We start from the raw sequence: 14862 nt of genomic DNA, 5'->3' as shown, positions 1-14862 counted from the left end.
CAACAACGAACCTGAGCTGCATCTGGCGTGACTTTGCCGCCCCGGCAGTAGCAGTAGCACAGACTCACCTGGCGAACGCTGCCGAGCAATTGGTTTACGTGACCGCTGGTGACCGCTTAGATACGCTCCTTTCCAGTATGAAGGACTTTTGCCTTTGCCATGTTGTGTATCTGTTTTTGTTTTTTGTATCTCTCATACTTTTTATATTATGCATTACGTAGCAGTATGAGATACAAGAGGTAGGACTCAGGTACACTACATACACGAGTAGAGCTTATGTAACACGTAAACAGAGGGAGAGCAAATTAAGTAACGGATATTCGCCATCCACTTTCTACACGCCGAAGGATTTTGGTTGGGAAAGAAAAAATGAAAGGAGAAAAAATGATGAAAATGTTACAAATAGGCTGTATCAAATTCTTATATAAAAATCGATTAGAAATAGACACATCTGGCTGAAAAATTGGCAAAAACAAAAAACTGTGTAGACGTAATTATTATGTACAGCAAACTATTTTTTAAAAAAAGGGATGAAACGAAAGCTATTGGCCAATTTGAACTGAAGCGACAGCAGCGGGCTGCCAAAGGTTTTCATTTCCATTTGGGATTGTTCTGATTTCATTGTAGATGATCGTGTTCGCTGTCTTGACTGCTGACCGACGGCGAAGGAGTCCCTCCGGAGCTACAAGGTGATTTGATTGTGGGTGCCGGAGCCGTCTCCAGATACGCCGATGGCGCCCATCCCTCTTGCGACGAGGAGTTGCCCACTTGAATTGAAATTGAAAATGTATATGCAATTGCCCTTTGAGAGAAATGAAAATGGGAAAAAGGCACTAACCTGATGACGGGCGGACGTACCACCATCCGGCGCATCCCACGCGAACAAGATCGACGATATCTCCTTCCCGAAGGCCGGCCTCGGTCGGTCCCAGAGGGGCGTAGTCGGCCAGCACAACGTAACGGCGTCGCAGTGGCTGCGAGTGAAATAAAAAAGTCATGGCGGAAAAAATGAACCCCTCCGTGAATTATCATCGCATTAGATGATGAAAGAAAACTCACCTCGACGTGATCGAGATACGTTTCGCCCATGTCCTCATCGCTGAGGGAGAAATCGGTGCTCCATCCGTCATCTTCGTCGACAGTGGCCGAGCGGAGCATCCGGCTTCCAGACGAGGCTCTCGACGTCGTACTCGAGGCACTCGTGTCCACAATCGAACTCCGATCGCCAGCGCTGCTGACGCCACTGCTGCTGCTGCTGCTTCCGGCTGTGCTGTTGTTGTATTCCCAGGAGGAGCAAGAAGACGCCGGACGCAGGGATCTGACGTAAACAAAATTACAGTCGAAATTATTCCTCTAGTCCCACCAAAATAAAAAGATAATCAACGTCAAAACGGTGTTGATTGCATACTTTGGACCGTAGGGAGATGATGGATGCGATGCGCCGTTAGATATGGATGAAGAATGCTGGATGGCTTTCTGGACGCCGCCAGCCGGAGCGACGACTGGGTGGCCGGAGCCAATCGATGATAACGCCGATCCGCCTGTACGTGATGTGGATGTCTGTGCAATCGTCTGACCTTTCAGCTGATGAAACTGATTAAGCAGAACGCGTTTGATCTCGGTAATCCAAGTTTCTTTGACATCTCGGGCTGGAGCTTGCAAAACCCAAACTTCGTGGCGACCTGCGGGACAATCAAAAACCCCGAAAAAGGAATGGATGATGAAAAGGGGGGGAACTCACTTAAAACCAAAACAGTGTCGTCTTTTCAGCCCGGCACACTCACCTTGGAGCCAAAGTTCGAACTTGCGGGCGTCGCTGCCTTTGCCGCTGTGAACCGTTTCCGTCAGACCAACTTCCGACATCTGCAAAATGCCCGCAAGCAATCACGCAAAATGAATCAGCAAAGTTCAATTAGCACATCATTCACCACAAAATAGGGGCGGGGAGGAGCCATCAACCTCTTTTGTTTTTAGTTTTTTTAATAAAATGGAAATGGAACCAACTCCATCATCAGTCATTAACAAAAAGTTCCAACTCCAGCACTCTTTCTCTATAGCTCCCCCCCATTGGTGGTGTTTATACCGAAGATGGATGGATAATACAAAGGATCGATACCCATCAGACTGTGTGAACCGAACCAAGTGCTGGTCGTCATAAAAAGCTAAGTGGCGGTTAGTTTTACCTTCAGAAGGTGTTTGAATTGATAAGTGGCCTTGTCCAATTCCTTGCCGACGCGCTTGCACAAAACGACGCCTCGCTCGTACAGGAACACGTGACGCTGCATCGGTTTGAGCCGGAGTTCACGAAGCCGGTCACGTTTGCCCTCAGCCCACATGCTGAAACCTCCTTGCAGCAACAGCCGGCCCAGCTCGGCCAGACTTCCCTATTGATTCGCGCAAGAAAGTCGCGTAATAAAATATGCACCAACACAACTCTGACATTAAAAATTAAAAGTTTTTTTTTTTGGTCTTTACTTGGTAACCGGTGATGGCCACTTGGTGCATGCTGTCGTTGACGCAACGGAGAACGGCCAACATGGCGTCGAGGGCCGATTGGAGATCGTTATCGTCACGGCTGACGTCGTCGGAGGAGCCTACAGGACATTGGCTGTACTTCATCAGATCCTTGAGCAGGAGCTGGTACTTGGTGATCCTCTGAACGGGTTTGAGCAGATAGGCACTGAGTGGTAATTTGTGTCCAAGGGTGGTTTGGCACTGGCGAAGGAAGGGGTTGTTCTCGCCCACCTGACGACGCAACTCTTCCGACTGTGGGATGTTTTGACAGTAGAAACTGTACAGAGAGTGCAGGTCTTCCGTCTAGGAGAAAGAAATATTTTTAGATCAGAGTGATAACTCGAGTGGAATGCGACAGTATCCTTTTTGGCGTCAAGAGTAATGAATCTTATACATGTCTGAGGAAACAGGAAGCGACTAGCTGTGGGCTAGACAAGCTGCTCTCCAAATCTGGCAGGAGAATCTGCCCGTGAAAGGCGCAGATTTCTGGCAAGTTGCCGAAAAGGACGTCCGTTTTGTCCACCAACTGAACAGGAACTTGGTAGGGTCCAGAGTGGTAAGGATCAGGATCCAGCAACTGATCCCTGTATCCCTGCAATGACAAACAAGAGTCAATTCAATATTCTTCTGAAAATTAAATCAAGTCTTTTTGTTGTTTTTACTTTCAAAACAATGCTAATCTCGTTGACGTAAACCCGTTCCGTTTCCAGCAACTCGGTCAGGACGTGGCGAACTTTGACGTTGGCACTGACGACAGGCAAAATGTTTTCCACTTCGTGTGTCGATTCTTTGCGTCCCTGGACGCTACCGTGAGAAGCCGAGCGGGCCAAAGACGACGGCTCGGGCGGCACAGTTTGGACAGGGCGGATCACCCGAGCTCGAGTGACGATTTGTCTGAGACCGACCGTTCGTCTATCACACATGACTTGAACATCCTGAAGTCGCTGGATTACCTATAAGAAATTGTCTGGTGAATAAAAATGTCGAAAAATTAAATTGTATAGAGTTGACTGTATACCTGGTTGATTAATGATTTGGTTTCGGGAGTAATGATGTCCTGGAACATGTTGCGGAACTGTTTGGGATCGCGGAACTCGGAAGCCGATGTAAATAAATCTTCGATGTCGGCCAGGGCCTGAGCGGCGAATTCGGGCGAAGAGCATTTTTCCAGTTGCTGCGAGGCCAGTAGATCGACTCCCTGGGAACACCAGCGATTGGCCTTTTCGATGCGGTGGTACAAGTCGCGGGAGCGTTCCAGTGATTCCAATCGTTGAATAAAAAGCTCTCGCAAAGTCTGGCTCATTCGTTGGAGTTCGATGCTCTTGGGACGGACCGAATCGAGTACGACGGGACTGTCTGCGTAATCGGTCATCAATTTAGAAGCATGACTGTAGAGCGCGTCGGCTCGATCCAGATCCAACTGAAAAATGAGTGAAAGTCCAACAAATTTAGCGACGGTCAAGGGCGTTTTCTCTGTCGAAAAACAACTCGTGTAACTACCTGGCAACGTGTTCGGCAATCGAATGTCTGTTGAAGCAGAGCGTCGATGACGGCCACGGTATCTCCGTCGCTCTCAAATTCCGAAATCGTTTGGATATCCTCGTTGAGCACGATCTATACGAGCCATATAAAGGAGAAACAGAATGTGAACGGAATCTATAAAAGAATGTTTAACTGTCAACTCTCTCCCTTTTTTTTATTTGCGGTCAACCAGGTGAAGAGAACAAACAAACAAAAATTACGGCCTTGTTAATCTCGATCGTTGTTTACCTGCAACTCTCTAAAATCGAGTTCAAACTGGCGAAGTTGAAGGCAGAGTTTCAGGTGGGAGGCGTGTTTGTTCCAAAACTCGTCCAGCGTCCTTTGCGTCTCGTCCATTTGAATTAAAAGCCTGGGAACAACCAAATTCGCACGAATGACAACAGTTTTTCTATTTATCCGGTTTTGTAGGAGCTATACGGAACTCGAACGGGGACAATGTTAACAAAGTGATAAAATGTAGTACCTCTCGACAGCCGTGATGTTGACTAGTTGGCCAGCCCAGGGCTCGCATCTGCGTCCAGGGGTGGCCAGAGGAGCTGGTTTCTTAATCAAGTTTAGCAGGGTCTCGCCTTGTGCGTTGGCGCTGTTCAACTCCGTTTTGAGACTGGCGTACTCTTGGCCCTGATGCTGCAGAACGGCCTGAGTGCTTTGCACATCGTTGGGCAACTCCGTGTCCTGGAGCCGACGTGAGAACTTGCGCAGGGCTGCGCCAATGTCGGCCGTGTTGGCCGAAAAGCTCTCCACCGACTAAGATAAAAGAGACACGAAATTAATCCATCGGAAATCAATTGAAGACGAAACAACTTACGACTCGGGTATCGATCCATTCTTGGTGATTGTAGAACAAACAGCCGCCCAGCTCAATCGTCAACTGACTAGCATCGATCCGCTGGTGCAGCTCATCCAGGCAGCTGCAAACGACCACCTACATGGCCAAATAAAGAACAACACGACGACATGAAAGGGCCGCTAAACGAAGACAAGTTACATAATAACAAGAATCATGACGTCAATACCATCTGCTGGCATGTAAGGCAACAGATGTAATCTACAGTTAGACATTATTATTATCATTAAAGCGCGTGTAGATGTTAGTAATACCTTGAATTTGAAGTCCTCGCGGAAGAATTTATTGCTGACTTCTGAGATGGCTTTCTGGAGGAGGCCAGACGGCCGCAGAACATAGACGACGGCAATCAGGCCGGGAAAGAAATTCTGCATCAACAAAAGAGAATTTAATAACAATCAAGGAAAGCCAAAAACGGGAAAAAAGAACAAAACAAAATAATTTGGGAGAAATGAAAATTGTTCCATTATTATGCGGAGAGTGCATCAAAGGGGCGTTAATGAATTCCCACATCCCCGTGGAATGTTTTGACGATTTCACACACACACAGACGAAATGAAGTAGGAAAAAATGTCAATGGACACGGATGACAGGGTGTACTACTGTATATGCGACAAAAGACGAGCGTCAGTTCGACAATGGCAGCAGCACCACAACATACCGAAAGCCGCAATAGAGTGGCTTTGACAGCGTTCCAGCGATCTGAGCGTCGGTCGACGATGAGAACGTAACCCAAATCTGCATCGTGCAACCTGGATACGGTGCACACAAGAAGGAAGACGGTTGAAACCGCCAGCAACGACGTTTTGGTTCAATCCGATGGAGAGAAAAGAGAGCAGAGTGCGTTGTGGGGCGTCGGTTCCAGCCGGCACGAGTTTCAAATAAAAAAAAAAAAAAAAGAATTAAAGATAATCATCGAAATAAATCCGTAAAAGGAGAGAACCACGACACGCCAGAGTGGGGGATAGATATTCCGGCTAAGGGTGGAAGAAACTTACGCGGGTACGGAGGTCAGGTAAACAATCAACTTCCTGTAATTATCTTCAGTTAGGGTGGCAAAGTTGCACCTGTCCGGGAATGTGATGATGGGGCGACCCTCTCTGGAGCGTCCACCTAAATATTTTATTTTATTTTTTAGATGCACAACAAAAAAACACACGTGGCACAATGTCAAACTAATAACGTGAAAAGAACACGAAGTGGGTCGGAACGAGTCAACTTTTTAGTTTCCCCCCCCCCCCCATTTCTATCCCGACCACCCCCCTTTTTTCACGTTCTACTATTCGAATATTATGGCCTCGCCTCTCTGTGTACAACAATCTGTATACTGCTGAATAGTTTGCATAAAGCCGACCGAATAAACTATTCATTACAAAGTAGTAGGAAAAAAAAGGGCGTAGGTCGGTGGACCGACTCTATGACTAAATATGGTGTGGAAAAAATAATAATGAAACAATATAGACAAGCACGGAGAATGGATGAACTATTGTGGAGCTTCTATCAAGATGTTGGGAAGACACGCAAAGGAAAATTTAAAATTCGGACTTACCGGTCACGATGCCGTACTCGGCGCGCAAAAGTTCGGTGATTTCGCTGACTTTGACGGCTCCGTCGATGTGCTCCATAACATCATCTGCGAAAGAATTGGTTAACCCAAGAGAGAAAGAGATGTGAGGTCACAATCGATCCATCAGTGCACACACTACCCACACGACAAAACAGACAAGAAAATCCTCAGATTTTCCACGACACAAACGTTTTTTCAGATATAAAAACACAGCATTCGGAAGAATATAAGAAAATGCGGCCGTCAACAGCGACCGATCACGCTCGACTAGTTCAGCACGTTCTACCGACCAGGAATAATAATGGAAAGGAAAATACGAACCCCCCCCCCCCCCACCGCTATACCTTCAACTATGGTATGGCTTATTCGTTTTCTATAGCTCTTCTTCTCTTTCCAGATATGAAGTCGGCTAAGAATAACTGAAAAAGCCAAAAAGGCTAGAGTAGTGCCGAGAGGCTATAGCTAAGAGAGATATGCTTATAGCATCCATCTCTTCAATGTGCGACGGCGCTCCCCTCACGCCGACACACACACACTCACAAAAACAGAGTCTACACAAAAGAGAAAGAAAGAAAAAAAAGGAACCTGTTCCCAAAAATATAAACCGAGCCCTCGAGGGATAAATGTGTTTTGGACACGACGGGCTGCCGTATCGGATGGCTGGATACGCTGGATATAGTATAGGTACTATAGCAAAAACGGGTGAGATATACGGAATGTTATGTAGTACCCTTTTTCCTTCGTTGGCTCCCCGAAAGGAGATCAATCACTGAATTAAAATACCATCAAAACATAAAGAAAGAAAAAGGGACACAAGATGAAGGTGGAGTCCATTCCAGGAAAATTTCGTTCCCTTTTCTTCTTCTTCTCTAGGGAGATATAAGTAATATCATTCACCGTTACGTCGACGCCCGTCAGCGATCAATACCACTAACATTGAGCCGCCAGTCCAAAGTGACTAGTACGATAGAGAAAAAGGGGACCATAGATACAAGAAGCGAGGGAGGGGGCCATCGAGGAAGTGGAGTAACTAGAGTCGAAAGACGCCACTCGGGTAATTATGTTGGTCACAATTAAGTATTTCTCCAAAAAAACAAAACTCCAACAACACGAAAGAGGTCGATGGTTGAGAGCTGTCACCGTGATCTTTTGGCCTCCCCGACGTACGTACGGACAAACGAGGAGCAACCCCAATGACGTCTCGAGACGTCATAAAGTGAAAAGGGGGTTCTTTTTGGGCGTGTACACCAAGAGAAATAAGATTTCGCTGGATTGCATATATAAGAATATACCATCGTCGCCTCCCTGAATTGTTGAGGTTTCCACCAGGACTGTTTCTTTCACTTCATCCGACGTCGCCTCGTTGCCGAAACGGATTACGTGATTCTGCAGAGATAGTCGATCTCTCTCGTTTTCCTCGTCGTGGGATGGCGCATCTGCGGTTGTTGGCATCTCTTTTTCTTTTTTCCCACTGCTGTGGCGCCTACTACAAGGAAAACTACCGTACAAAAGAAAAAAAAAACTATCCAGCGGGATGAATCTAAACGCACCAAGTGACTTGAGACTCGACTGTTGTTTGCATTCGACTACCGTTCAGCTTCCAAGTGGCAAACGATCCACTCACTCACTCACACGAACGCAATAATAAATCGAACACACACAGCACACAAATGCGTGTGTAGCTATAAACTTCCGTTCGTGCTGAAATGCACCACAAACACAACACACATCCCCCCAATCTCCGCAACCGGAATAAATAAACGGGAATTGTGGTCGGTTTTTTTTTTAAACTAAGTATATCCTGTCTGGTGACATTTTTGATTTCAATCAGCGAATCCGGGCGTATTGTACCAAATTCTAATTAAAAAAAAAAAAAGATTAAGTTCAAATTGGTACAAGCCGCAAACCATAAATAATCCGGAATTGTGGAAAGCTTGCAATCAACTAGACAGCCGCTTGACATGGCAGTTTGTCCTATCCGGCGACAAATTAATGCGCTTCCGTTAAAAGCCGAGATCCCATCAATCGATAACGCCTACTGCGTACTGAATCTCGTGTGTTCCGGCCAGTCGGATAAGATAAACCCCCTGGCCCAAAGTTCCACAGTTCAAAATAGAAATAAACAAAAGAGAAGGGTTTCCCGCTAGAGGAAGTCGACAACAAATCAAACAAGAGATGATCTACTACGACCAACAAACAAAAGTAAAGAAAACTGAAAACTAAAAAAAAGGAAAAAAAAACCAAAAAATAAGTGAAGAGAGAATTACCCATGTCCTCGAGTTCATGGCAGAAAATCTGGTACATCGGCACAGACACACACAAACACAGACTCACTTATAAAGGAGTTGTATATATACAATCACGGGCACACAGGAGGATGGCAGAGCGGTCAAGACAATTCCTGAACCAATTCAAATTTTGTTTTGTTGTCGAAACCAATCGATGAAAGAGCAAAGGGAGTAACGACAGATGTGAGCTCCGAGTCGGAGGAAGATGGTGTACAGAATGCGGTGGGCAAAACGTAATAGCAGCCAGGAGATTCGGAACGCGGGCAATAAGCACACGCATCGCATGTCGTATAGAACATACTCGGCAATAGAGAAGAAGAAGAAGCGAAGGGGGGAGCGATATCAACACACACACAAAGTCTACGGCAGCGCCATCTCGAAGCTTCATCGATCAGACTGGAGCCGGCCGACATTCGAGCGGAACATCCTCCTCCTCCTCCGCTGGACTAGGTGGAGTAGCTGGCGCAGGCGCCGCCACTGGCGCTGTCTTCTGGCAGACAGCCGAGTCTTCCGCAACAACAACAACAACAACACGATCAGTGGTGACGACTGGCGGTGGCGATTCCAGGTGTTTCGGCTCGCTGGAAGCGCCGGAAGACGTCCCGCCGTAAGATGGCGAGTGGAGCGGCTCGGAAGCCGATGGAATGGTCGCCGGACTACTGAACTTGACCAGCGGAAATTGCCGCTTCATAAAATGTCGAAACGTCGAGAATCCCAGCCATTTGGTTCCAGGTTCGAAATGTTCCATGTACTCCTTGTAAGCCGAGTGAACCGTTTTGTAGTTGATGTCGGGCGGAAGAACGACGGCGGCGGATCGCTCAGACTTGCCTTTGGTTTTGCTGGTGGGCTGGTTGATATTCCTTCCGGACTGTTTGTTCTGGGCTCGCTGGATGTAACTCTGCAGAAAGGCGGTGGCCTGTTGATAAATGTCCAGCGAGAAGCGATTGTGCGGCCGTTTGCCGTGATTGCCGTGCACGCGAGGAGTCACTCCGTGCGTCATGATGTGCTTGCGAATCCGCTTCAATTGGTATTGCGTGCAATTCTCCAAGTACAAGAAGGCTTCCAGGCAGATTTTCTTGCCCTGTCGTTATCGACATCAAGACAATTAGACAAAAACAACAACAAAAAGAAATGGAACGAAAAGGCGCCGTTACTACAAACTCAATTAACCTGAACATCAACAAGTTGATGGTCAGTCCACCAGCCTTGGGCTCGGGGGGGGCCATTTCGCGGTTTGTAATTGTCTTTTTTGAGTGTGTACGTAACGATGGATGTGACTAGGTAGTAGGATGTTGCGTAAATAACGTACCTGGAAGACATACTGTGTGTGTAAACGTTTCCGTTCGGTGCGCCGGGCCGTCTCTTCCGGATTGGATAGGGAGGCCATAGTGACGCCCATGAGGTACATGTCGTGCTCGCTGCGGGTCAGTTCGGCAATGTTGAGCCGATGTCGATAAGCCGATTCGGGATTGATGTTGCTGAAACACGAGTCACTTCCGTCGCGACATTCGCAGCCCTGGGCAAAACGATCCGCCACCTGTTCGACGCTGGCCTCCAGGCCGCAACTGGACTCGGACCCGCTATCGCCGGCTGTTTCGGCTGCGTGATCGACGTGACTTGTCACCGTTTGGCCGGTTGTTTTTGTCGTCGTTGTCGTTTTCTTCTTTTTCTTGGCAGTCGGTTTGGACCGAGTTTTCTTGGTTGCCGGGCACTTTTTTTGGGCCGTTTTCTTTGTTCGTTTCTTATCGATTTCGTGGGTCGTCGTCGTCGTCTGTGGCGGTGATGTCAGAATTTCCCGCTGATGATCCAACTGATGGCGATGACTCGACGAAGCTACCGACAACTCAGAGTCCGTTACAGAAGTGGCGTCGTCATCGACGTCGACGATATCGTGACCCTCTGAACCCAAAGGCCGGCAATCTTCTTCCATTTTTATTTCCTTCTTTTTACACAGTTTGACGACTTGGCTGCTGTGCTTTTTCTCTTTGATGGGAATCGAGAATTACTCGCGGAAATGTATAGTAATCTCAATAAAAAAAAGAAGGAGATGTGTAAAACATAATGGCGAAGAAAGAAACAAGGAGGAGGCCCGAGATGTGACACAAGATTTGGCAGCCGTAAATCTTCTTTTTTTAAATAACGAACACACAAAAAGCGAGAAAATGTTGGCGTGGAAAAAGTTCAAGAGGTTAGTGAAGAAAGAGGTGGTAACAACAGAACGGTGATTCAGCATCCATAACTAATGACACGTTCCAGAAAAATAAGCCAAAAGGAGATTTTGTTTTTCTTCTTCTAGTGGGAGGGCAAAGATTTAGATGGAATGGACGTTGTTCGGGAGTAGACACACACTACACTAGACAGGCGAATAAGGGAGGACCGAGTATACAAGACACGATTATTGGCCTGTCAAGATGAAATGAAATTGCACCGTTGTTCGCCAGAACCAAACAAAGGAGGAACAACCAGAAAGAAAGAAAAAATTATCAACAATTTCAGCCTTGCATTCAAACAAACTGCTGGTTATTACGAAAGAAAAAAACAAAAGAAAAAAATTTGAATTTCAGAAAATAAACCCCAAAAACAATTCAAAAAAGAATTTTAATTTAAATCAAAAGAAAAGGAAAGAGCTTACGGCAGAAATCAACGAACGGGATTTGGGTGTGGACGACACTGGTGCCTCTCGGCTACGAGAGAGAAATATCGCTGGCCAGCAGCAGAAAAAGTTGTTGATAAAGGCGAGTATCGTTCGGTTTGGAACGCACCAAAACAGACCTTACGAAAGGAAACGAACCAGCGGACTGGTGTCAGAGAAAATCCCAATTACCTGGCCGTTGGACAAAGTAACGATCGTTTCAATAGCACAATCACGTCGGGCACAATGTCACGATGTTTATCAACACGAATTCCGCGATGTAAAACTTAATTGAAACCGGTTACGAGGTGAAAAGAAGAGGACGTTGAAGGACGCTAACGAAGGACGTCAAGGTTGTGGGGGCAGCCATGACAGTCGACTCTACCGACAAAATCCCACAACCGAGTCAGCCGGATGGGGGAGGGATGGCAAACCACGCCTACAATGGCGCTCATTTCAAAACCAAGATAGCGCACCACTCGACAAAAGACAAAGAAAAAAACAATAGTTTGTTGCATTGGAAGAGGAAAACTTTCGCCTGATTATTATTACAGGCTACGCTTGCAACAAAACATCAGTTCAATGCCCGTCGATTCTTGGCTAAAATTTTTCTCACAGAACATTAAGTAATAACGATAATGATAATGAAATGAAATGATTCATTCGAACATAAATATATAAATCAGAGATTTCTAGTCTAGTTTCTAATAACTCGACTTGCGGTTTGAATTCTAATTCATCACGCGATTGAAGTTTTGCCTAGAGATATTAATACCATCCCTGTTTTCGGATTTGAACGATGAACGAAAAAGATGCAATCTTTTTTAAAGATTTTCTATTTTTTTTTTCGCCAATCACGTTGGAGAAAATTGTTAATAAATAAAAAAAGAAATCTGCTGGTCATCGGTTGCTGGCGTTCCGTTCACTTGAACGTCGCCGATATTAAGAAAGGCGAGATGTTTTTTGAGGTTAACGATGGGATCCGGAGAATGTTTTTTGCCGTTTGGGATTTTATATTTGTTAGTTACTTCTGGTTCTCATTGGGGAGTTGATTGGCTTCAGTGGCGCATGGCGTTGTAAATAGAATGTGGGCCGTTCAACAAAGAAGGTGAAATTTAGCAGTTGGACAACGATTTATATTGGATACTTCTCTCAGTCTGATTCGTCGGCGTTTCCATCGATATTCATTCGAAAATACCTGCGAATCGCCATCGGCACAAGACATGAATGAAAAAAAAGTCTCGTTAGCATTTTCTTCACGTAGTGGCGTTAGGTATGATACAACTAGCCATCCATCAACATAAAAAAATGAAAAAAAAAAGTTTATAAATATATAGTCTCTCTGGCTATAATATGGCTGGGGTCTCATATCCACTAATAACAATTCACAGTAGTGAATATAATATGACTGACGATCGGGAAAATGGATGGTTGGCCATTTGCAATATGGTAACGAGGGTCCAAGAGGATTGGCCGCTACATATGGCCAGGTATAACAACGAACCACAATCGCTTGGCTTTCCATGTTTCGAATAATCATATTATTGCCTTGATAATTCTATATTGGTCGTTATAAAGAAATTATCAATTCACAACCGAAAAATGTAGATATAACAATTGCTAGTTTGTTATAAAAAAATGACTCGTGGAAACCAAAATTTGAACGACGAGAAAACTGAGCGAGAAAACCACTTTTCTCTTTCTCACAGGCAGCAGCAATTTTTAATTGAGTTATCAACCGAGTCTCAAGGCACAAGGAAAAATATTAAATAATTGTGTTAAATTTTTTTGTCTCGCTATACATAATGGCCAAAGTGATCAGCCGCATTGTAAAATCGATTGATTGCTGGCCATCGTCTTGTTCGTGATAATCTATTTTCTTTGGTCAAGGGAGAGGCGAAGAAGAATGTCGTTTTTATACTGATCAAATGCTTCTTGTTCGACCCCGATTATATTGGCATAATTTCATTATACATACGTTGTTTCAGCATGCCAAGGACGGCGGAATGAAAATGTTGGTATGCGCCGTCGAATAGAGAAGCTGGGTCATATTATTTAACACTAAATAACATTTAGTAGAATGTTTAGAAATTCCTTTAAATTATTGACATTGTTGGCCTTCGCCTTATTGACATTTATTCGTCTGTAAAGTGAATGCTGGCGTCAGTTTTTTTTAAATAATCTTGTCCGGTTTGTCCTTGACACATAGCTCAGCCCAAAAAACGGTTATAACAAAGTCTGAAATAATTGATTGTGCATAGTATATCGATTGACAGCAACTCACGAAAAAAATGACGGACATAAGAAAAAGTGTCCTAATGTGATTCGATGCTGGCCTTATCAGTATGTAACAATGGAGATAAAGTAGCGCAATACCCCGCACCAGCACGATTGTGCGTCCCCAGCACATATTACGATTGGAATCTGCTGGCCATTCCGTTTGCCTTTTACAGGGACGGAACCCGTTTGTGAAAAATGCGCCAAAATTGTCCTTCGTGGAAACCAAAAAACAACAAGGCGAACTCACACAGCCCGTCAAGCGGATCGTCTTACATATAATATACTTCACGTTGACAGAGAGCGCAAAGGCCAGCCGGCGCGTTCGTTTTCCATCATCATCGCTTGAACGTTTTCTGCGTGTTGTTTTTTTGTGCTGTTGTTGTTGGCTGCATCTCGCCCTGACATCGTGATGAATGACCGAATAGACGCAACGGCAAAAGCGATAAAAAGAGACCGCGCTATAAGCTCAAACGCTGACCCAGACTTCACTCTCCGGGAATTGAGTGCCTGTCTGTTGTGTATACCCGTAATACCATGTTACTTTTTGTGAGAGAGGGGGGGTTTGTTCGGATGATGATCAAGCTGGAATTGCGCAAAACAACCTTTAGCCTCCCCACTGTTCCTTCCCAGAAAACACACAAATAAAAGAGTCAGTTTTTTTTAAAAAAAAGGTTATACCGCCGTTTCTCGTGACGCCGGTACTGGTTCTCCATTAATGGAAGTCAAATGCGGGCTACACAACAACAACAACAACTCTCTCCCAATATGGTGGCCTCACCTCGTTATACTTTTTTTGAAAGAGAGTTAAAGAAAAGGACACACAGTTATAATAAACGCGGGACTGAAGGAGAGAGTGGCTTTGCTTTGTTTTCTTCTCTTTTAAATATTTCAGGGGAAGGAAAAAATTGAAACATAAGAGATCAGTGATAAAACTTTCGTTCCGATAACGTTCGTTTCTTTTTCCCACACCAAGTGCGCGCGCTATATGTGCTATACTGTAATAATTTTCAAATGAATAACAGGCAGAGAGAGAGAAGCGGTGACGGCGGTCGTTTGTTTGTCCTTATTCTCCCTCGGTTGCGCGTTTGCTATGTCGTCTTCTTTTTATTTTTCCCAGCCGCATAGAGAGTGAGAAAGGGGCGTACAACAAAAATATATTCACGGAGCGTGTCGTCATCTTATTCTCTTCCGA

At 45.3% G+C, this 14862-nt stretch overlaps 2 protein-coding genes across 8 annotated transcripts in view; both read right to left on the bottom strand.

Moving 5' to 3' along the window:
- Positions 1-390: 390 nt before the first annotated feature.
- LOC124312037 (guanine nucleotide exchange factor DBS-like) overlaps positions 391-14862 on the bottom strand; it is a 29299-nt gene continuing 14827 nt past the window's right edge. For 2 of the 3 annotated variants that reach the window (XM_046776437.1, XM_046776436.1), the window contains exons 2-19: positions 6453-6536; positions 5902-6016; positions 5565-5655; positions 5158-5271; positions 4865-4981; positions 4520-4803; positions 4285-4405; positions 4015-4128; positions 3533-3934; positions 3177-3467; positions 2909-3106; positions 2476-2817; positions 2184-2384; positions 1785-1863; positions 1409-1682; positions 1060-1318; positions 839-974; positions 391-767 (exon numbers count right to left, since the gene is read on the bottom strand). In XM_046776437.1, the coding sequence (XP_046632393.1) occupies positions 619-767; positions 839-974; positions 1060-1318; positions 1409-1682; positions 1785-1863; positions 2184-2384; positions 2476-2817; positions 2909-3106; positions 3177-3467; positions 3533-3934; positions 4015-4128; positions 4285-4405; positions 4520-4803; positions 4865-4981; positions 5158-5271; positions 5565-5655; positions 5902-6016; positions 6453-6536 (3371 nt within the window). In that variant the 3' untranslated portion in view covers positions 391-618. Of the gene's footprint in view, positions 768-838; positions 975-1059; positions 1319-1408; positions 1683-1784; positions 1864-2183; positions 2385-2475; positions 2818-2908; positions 3107-3176; positions 3468-3532; positions 3935-4014; positions 4129-4284; positions 4406-4519; positions 4804-4864; positions 4982-5157; positions 5272-5564; positions 5656-5901; positions 6017-6452; positions 6537-7762; positions 8686-14862 lie in introns of those variants that run through there. The other variant, XM_046776439.1, reaches the window with a different exon arrangement.
- Positions 8800-12251, bottom strand: LOC124312124. 5 transcript variants are annotated; one of them, XM_046776609.1, is made up of 3 exons: positions 11391-12251; positions 10068-10741; positions 8800-9839 (listed from the first exon to the last, which is right to left on the bottom strand). In XM_046776609.1, exons 2-3 carry the CDS (start codon positions 10686-10688, stop codon positions 9150-9152), a joined length of 1311 nt encoding a protein of 436 aa, XP_046632565.1. In that variant the 5' UTR covers positions 10689-10741; positions 11391-12251; the 3' UTR covers positions 8800-9149. The 5 variants fall into 5 exon arrangements, with proteins under 5 accessions (XP_046632565.1, XP_046632567.1, XP_046632566.1 ...); XM_046776611.1 differs by having other exon boundaries at positions 10068-10784; positions 11583-12251; XM_046776610.1 differs by having other exon boundaries at positions 11583-12251.

The sequence above is a fragment of the Daphnia pulicaria genome, chromosome 8 (assembly GCF_021234035.1).
Source record: "Daphnia pulicaria isolate SC F1-1A chromosome 8, SC_F0-13Bv2, whole genome shotgun sequence".
Lineage (NCBI taxonomy): Eukaryota > Metazoa > Arthropoda > Branchiopoda > Diplostraca > Daphniidae > Daphnia > Daphnia pulicaria.
Note: the sequence above shows the minus strand (reverse complement) of the source record. Positions and strands in the feature narration are given on the sequence as shown.